The 7,320-nt window shown below is 37.6% G+C and overlaps 2 protein-coding genes across 2 annotated transcripts in view; one reads left to right on the forward strand and one right to left on the reverse strand.

The window, feature by feature from the left end:
- The window catches only part of CDH7 (cadherin 7), a 156,629-nt gene that overhangs the window by 123,820 nt on the left and 25,489 nt on the right, over window positions 1–7,320 (reverse strand). The window lies entirely within an intron of this gene.
- On the forward strand, window positions 289–805 carry LOC106733230 (60S ribosomal protein L26-like). Its single transcript, XM_014581995.2, has one exon. The coding sequence runs from the start codon at window positions 317–319 to the stop codon at window positions 752–754; it is 438 nt and encodes a 145-aa protein (XP_014437481.1). The 5' UTR covers window positions 289–316; the 3' UTR covers window positions 755–805.

Genomic DNA, 7,320 nt, shown 5'->3' on the forward strand with positions numbered 1-7,320 from the left:
CTCAGTGCACTTTTCCTGTTTTGATTTTGTAACAGTCCATCATGTCCATATAATTCTGCATGAATTCAGGATAATGTGTTTTTAAATCAGCATCACACTAGCTCTTGATAAAAGTAACATGATAGGTGTACTTGGCGTTTTGTTGTAGATTAGCATAAAGCAAATACAAAGCAAACTTGTTGATTCTCCAAAGAATAAGAGATCTAAATGGTTAATAACACCTCTCAATGAGAGATGATCAAAGCTGAGACAAATGAGAGCTCAGAATTCAGCTTCTTGCTCTTGCGCGGCCATCGCTGGAGCTGCAGCGGCCAAAATGAAGTTCAATCCTTTCGTGACTTCTGACCGAAGCAAGAACCGTAAAAGGCATTTCAATGCACCTTCCCACATCCGAAGGAAAATAATGTCTTCCCCCCTTTCCAAAGAGCTGAGGCAGAAGTACAACGTGCGATCTATGCCCATCCGAAAGGATGATGAAGTTCAGGTTGTGCGAGGACACTATAAAGGTCAGCAAATTGGCAAAGTGGTCCAAGTTTACAGGAAGAAATATGTCATCTATATTGAGTGGGTGCAGCTGGAAAAGGCTAATGGCCCAACGGTCCATGTGGGGATTCACCCCAGCAAGGTGGTTATCACCAGACTAAAGCTGGACAAAGACCGCAAAAAGATCCTTGAACGGAAAGCCAAGTCTCGCCAAGTAGGAAAGGAAAAGGGCAAACATAAGGAAGAAACAATCGAGAAGATGCAGGAGTAAAATAATCTTATATGCCGTTCTTATTAAAAACTGCTAAAATGAAAAAAAAAAGAATTCAGCTTCTCTAGGCAGACATTGTTACAAAATCAACGTTACTTTATTCTTCTAGACATTTGTAGAAACCTACACGAGCTATGCTTTGGTGAATAATTGCTATATTTTGTTGGTGTGCAGAAAGAGAGCATACATTCTTTCTAGAACATTCACTTTATAGATGCATTCTCTCCACTCTAACAGATGCTTTATTTGGATGGATCAAACATAAATTTATCCATCTGTGTGGGTACCTTTGCTGCAGGGCTGAAGCATTTTGCTTTTCACCTGTAGGTTAGCCTCACTGCAGAAATCATATAACAAGTCTCCTGTGATCTTTTGGGTGAGTTTAACATTTATTTTATCAAACAACCTTGAGGATTGTTTCACTCAGATACAGGGTTTGCCCTAAAATTCATGTCAGTCTCATCTGGGTAGTCAACTGACGTGATTATTTCTGTGCAAGAAGAAAAATTTAGCTTTTTCTTCAGTTTTACCTAGTAGAATTGGATTTCATGAAGCCTCTTGCCTCGCTTTGCAACACATATCCTTAGCATAATTAATTTCAACATTACGGCTTTCACTTTGTTTAATTTCTGGGAGAAAAGGGGGGAAACTACCATGTGGACATAAATTTTTCCTCTGGTTTTAATTATAATCTTGAACACCTGTCTACTCAAACTGGTTTCTTTCCAATGGCAATTCTAGAAGCCTGGTAATATTTCGCTTTACAAACTTTCTGTGCCCTTCCTTTGATTTGTTGGTAAGACTATCAGAATTACAAATAGTTTGCTTTCTACTTGTTTATCTGTTTGAAGGCATAAGGAGTGAAATACCTATTTATACAAGTATTTAAATTATATCAAGATGCTCAGTACCTTTTTCCTCTCAAAATATCATAATTTCACTACTCCAAACATGTTATGCAATCAGTATTAATTCTGAACCCTTAAGCTGAAGATGTCTAAATGATACCATTTGCAGAACTCAAATAAATTAGGCAAACTCTGTTTCTGAATTCAAAACTTAATGGAGTAAAGGATGGGTACGCCCTAGCAATAGAGTTGAACCACATCTCAAACTAAACGTAGTTCTGACCTAAGGCATGGTCTCAAAGAAGAAAGAAAATTAGCTGAGAGATTAACAAGCAATCCCATTTATCTGGTTCCATTAAGCATTGCTTTTCTTCAGTAGAATCTTAATGGCACTGGAATCTCTTGCCTCCTGGGAAACTCTCAAAGATTTCATTAGCTTTCAAGATTTGAAAAGTATTTGTGAATAGAACAATCCTTGGTGTGTGTGTGTGTGTGTGTGTGTGTCCTTCCGTTCTGTAAAATATGTGGTTTAAAACGCTGCCCTATGTACTTCTAAGTCTGATTTGATTCTGAATATATAAACTATTATAAAACAGCACCCAAATCCTGGATGGGTTTCAAGTATTTATAAAAGTATTACTCATTAATAATTGCCAAAAAAGAATGTATGTGCTGAAGAATTCTCTTCATACTCTAATATTTTATAAATATGACTAGTATTTTCTCTTCACATCAAAATTGGCTTTTACTTAACATGTACTGCTTTATACTCTGCAGAGTACTCAGCAGATGTTATCTGATCCTAGTCTGACTCCAGATTTGTGGAGGAGGGAGGTCTGGCTTTGCCGTCCTTTGTGATAGATGAGAGAACAAGGAAAGGTAATTTAAAAGACTTGTTTATGGTCACCAAATGTGCCAACGTGATGAATTTTGCTTGGGCTCACCCTTGTTTTCTCCTTAAACATTAGACTCTTCTAAAGACACGCTTTAAAAAAGAAAACACCTGAATCGGGTCAGTTATAGAAAGTAGCAATTGATACAGACTAAAAATATGTCCAACTACTACTAATCTAACAGTGAATCCTTAATGAATATTTCCCATATGTCAAACACAACAGACTTTACATATTTTATTTAGTCCTAACAATAACTGTAGTACACACAGGCTATTATTAAACCAGTTTTACGGAGATTAAGCTGAGAAATGCAGTCATTTCAAAGTAAGTGGCAAGCTGAGTCTCACATTCAAATCTCTCTGATTAATGGCACATAGGATAACTAGGCTATGTCTTCTCACTGCACTGCTTCAATCTACCCATTTATTGTTATCGATACCACTGACATTAGGTAATAGATTCAAAGATGATCACATAACATGCAGATGCTACATAATTTCCAATTCCCTATGAAAAACCAAACCAAAACAAAAAATTTCCACCTTCATCCCTAAAGCCTTTACTTTTTGGTAAGGTCCTTGTTCTCTTTTGTTGTCTATACTTCATGTATCAGAACTGAAATTTCCCTGCTATCTTCTACTTTGAGGGAAAAGAATGGGTCATACATTGAATAATCTAGACAGCCACAAACTCATCCCCACTCACCTCTTTTCCCTTTATTCATTTCCTTCTGTTTGGTGTACAGAAGACTTAAATCAAAGCCAGGGCTAACATACGAATTGATGGGATGACCTTGTGTCATGGGTGGCAGAACCATCATTTGGGTCCAGACCTCTCTGTCTCCTGAGCTTCCCACCTTTCCCATTGACTAGACTGTCCAGGACCTGGTGGTCCTAATGTGGGTGGTGTCAAAGCATTGGCCTAATTGTGGACGTTCGCAATGAGAGTGAGGGGGACATGGTGCTCACTCACACACTTCTGATTCAGGAGATGAAAAAAATGAATGTCAGGAACTCACAGTTGTGCAATCTATTTCCAGTGCAATAGGCTGTTTCTGCCTGGAGGAAACAGCATGCCTTTACGAGAAGTGTTGTATTAACTTGTGAAAGCTAAGGTGAATGCTAGAAGATCTGAAGCAAAGGGTAAACGTCTGTGCAGGAGATCTTCAGAGTTTTCTATGGAAGAAAAGTTACTGGGTTCCCCTTTAAACATTTTTCAGAGGAAAACAATAGAACGTCTGTTTTGGCTTTCATAGACAATACTTAATGTTTTTAAAGAATTAGTTTTTATTTAACTTTGTTTGTTTATTTATTAATTTATTTTAATTTGACCAGAGAGAGACATAGTGAGAGAGAGAAAGAGAGAAGTTAAGAAAGCAAGCTGCCAGGTCTGGGACTCAAACTGCAGTCAGTTATGTGGGAATCCAGTGCCCTTAACCACCACACCACCTGCAGGCCCCATTACTTAATTTTATTATAGCTTTGTCTCAGTATAGCCACTAGTTATTTATGATCATATAAACTTAATTTCAAATCTTAGTATTTCTTACATTGTTTTCCTCAATACATAATAATATTAATGACAACAGTAATAGTTAATCATGGCTTATATTAATAGAAGGGCAGAATTCATATCAAGTATCAAAAGAAATAAAATTCCTGATATTTTTTGAACTTACTGGATCATTTATAGATTACTAAAGGCTGAATGATGGTTGTCACTCTGGGCATGGACATGTAAGTATGGGTAAGAATAAGAACAGTTCTGGAGACCAGCAGTTAGTGTAATGGCTATGTCGCTGGACTTCCATGTAGTTGACTGCGGTTCGTGTCCCGGATTCGGTGACTTAAACTCACGCCAGGCGTGTGGGCGTGCGTCCCCAAGGTTCCAAGAGGAGAATGGAGGAGAAGGGATTGTGGCGTGGCCATCCCCCCGGGGGGTGATTTCTTGCTTTCTGTCTCTATGTCTCTCTCTGTCTGTCTGGCGAGCGCACGCGCCCTATAGCAAAACCCTCTCCAAGAAAAGAAGAAGAAGAAGAAAAAAAAAGAATGAGAACAGTTCTGGAAGTCATGTAAGATACAAAATGTTTGAGATTGAGAATTTTTTGTATAAGGTTTTTGCCATAGGGTACATGTACTGGTAGTAGAGGAGAAAGACAGAGAGGCAATGAGAGGGAAGGTGAGAAATCATCCCCCAGAGAGGATGGCCATGTCACAATCCTTTCTCCTCCATGCTCTTCCGGGATTCGGGACACACATACACACACACACACACACACACACACACACACACATGCTCTGGGAGAGATGTTCAAGCTGCCAGTCAGTCTAGGACTCGAACCATGGCTAGCCATGTGAGATCCAGCACCTTAACCACCATACCATCTGCTGACTCCAAGATTGAGAATTATTTCATCTTTTTGAACATTTATTAAAAATGAGTTGGGGTGCATGTGTGTGTGTGTATGAGAAATCACTGCCTTCAAACATTGTAATAGCCAAGTGAAATTTACTTGCTAAAAGTAAGTTTTCTAAAATCCTTTTATGATCATTTCATGAGTTTCCACACGCTGTCACCAACCATCCACTTAGTATACATGAATTGTGCCTGGACTGGACACTGTGCCTTTCCCTTATACTTCCGCTTAGTTTCATGTCCATTCATTCTTTTCTCTTCTGTAATAGCAAGTGAGGTTGGTGGTTGGTATTACAGTTCCTATTTTATAAGTGACCGATATGAGGAAATGCGTGATTTGTTTGAAGTCACACTATTTGTAAGCAGTAGAGCCAAGACAAAAGTCCAGATCATGCCACTAAGAAATGTGTGTTTACAAGACAACTTCTTCCAACCACCCTTCCCTGAGAAATGGATGTGAGGCTGTCCGATCAGCCGACATTTTAGAAGGGATTTCTGAATTCAGAACGATATTAGAATAAATCAGTTCCAAACCCTCAAGCAGCTCTAATATTAAAAGTGTCATAAGAATATTTTAGATGCAAATATCTAATATTAATAGAATATTTAACTTTTAGTACTAAGAACACTTAGGAAATTGCATAAAATCATATGTGATTTAGGTTTATCTCATGATCAAAATTGTAGAAAACACTTTGTATTATTTTACCAAATCTTAAGAGAGCTCTACATGGAGAACAATAATAAAAAGAGCTATCCTATTGCATGACTGAGGAAGCCTCTGAAATAGCATTGAACTCCATTTTACTTAAAGTTCCTAGTTTTCCCACATGTGCCTCAGCTCTGGGTAGAAAGTTAAAACTGAAGTGCTGTGAAAAACTGGATTTTATCAGTGTGCCCACATTTACAGAGAAATCAAATTTCAACATGAAACAGAGGACATAAATGGTGTGAAGAGAGCAGCCTAAGGAAAAAAGACATCACAAGATACTAATCATTTAAATACTACTTTTGAGCATAATTATCCACCATGAAATCTTAATTAGATCTGAAGCAGAATGCGCTTCTTCCTCTGACCTTAACCCTGAATCCTATTTTCTATCATCAATTGTACTCAGGTCTCCCACAAAGGATCTAATCAATGGGAGAAACAGTCTTGTTTCAGATCATTACATCCTATATTGCTGTCCCAACTTCACTGAACACAGCTGGCATGCCATAGGTAAAGGTCTGTTTGCAGGTGTTACAGTGATCAACCCAAAAGAAAAAGAGAACATATGCTTGGTAATAAAGCTTCTATGTTTAATTTAAATTTCAAGCTTAAAACTAAATCCCATCATTCAATACTAATCTTGTAAAGATCCTTTTTCCAAGGTTGTGTATGTGCTCTGCAATGCTGTTAACTATTTATTTTGGACATGCTTTTATATTTTCTTATAGACCCAATGTATGCCTTTAGCTTCACAAACAAGCTCACATTCTCTGCTATAGCAATAGGATGATTCTTATCTAGTTCTTTAATAATCGTTTTTAACTGTTGATGGCTTCATTTTTCTTAGATATAATTAAGTTGAATGCCAATGACTGAAGCTCATCTGTATCTGCTTCTCCTGAATAAGCAAAACATATCAGTTAACAACCTACACTCAGCTCTGTGATGATTCAGTTGAGAAAATTATGTAAACTCTATCAGGGATAAAATGATGTGCAATACAAAACTAGGTTTCCCAGTCATATTACGGGAACAAAAATGCCAGAATTTCTTTTACTTCTCTGTTTCAAAGAACTAAGTACAGAATATACCATCTTTCACTCTCCACACATATTCTGCTCCACTGTGGACCCCTAAATGACTCACAAATCAGAAAAACCTAATTTAAGCATGGTTTGACTAATTTCACTAGTGATCATCACAGATCTTTCAAATTCACATCTGTTGAACATTATGTATGTGTGGGCCAAATTTTGATTGTGTGTTTGCAGCTAAATACCTTAAAACATGTCAGCATTTTAACTAAGGAGAAAAGTAAACATTCTAAGGGAAGCATTCTTATCAGATAATTGTGCACTGTTTACACACACAACTTGCTGGAATGATGTTAATCACTTTGGTTCTGGAACTTTAATTACCAATCCTGTAACACAGCTCCATCTTGAGAAATCACCCTTCTGCATTCATCTCACAGAAAACAGGGATTCTTGCCTAACTAGAAATGTAGATGGCTCACCATACTGTCTTGTTTTTTCTTCCCAAATCTTCTGCTTCTCCCCTTTTTGTTTGTGAGGTGACAGGACAGAAGATAAATCTCAGGCTAATAGCCTGAGACTTATAGGTAGCTGAATCCAAGAAAGGTAAAATGTTGACACCATCAATACACTTATTTTCCCAATACTTTTTTTTTTTTTT

This window comes from Tupaia chinensis, unplaced genomic scaffold, assembly GCF_000334495.1.
Source record: "Tupaia chinensis unplaced genomic scaffold, TupChi_1.0 Scaffold000065_1, whole genome shotgun sequence".
NCBI lineage: Eukaryota > Metazoa > Chordata > Mammalia > Scandentia > Tupaiidae > Tupaia > Tupaia belangeri.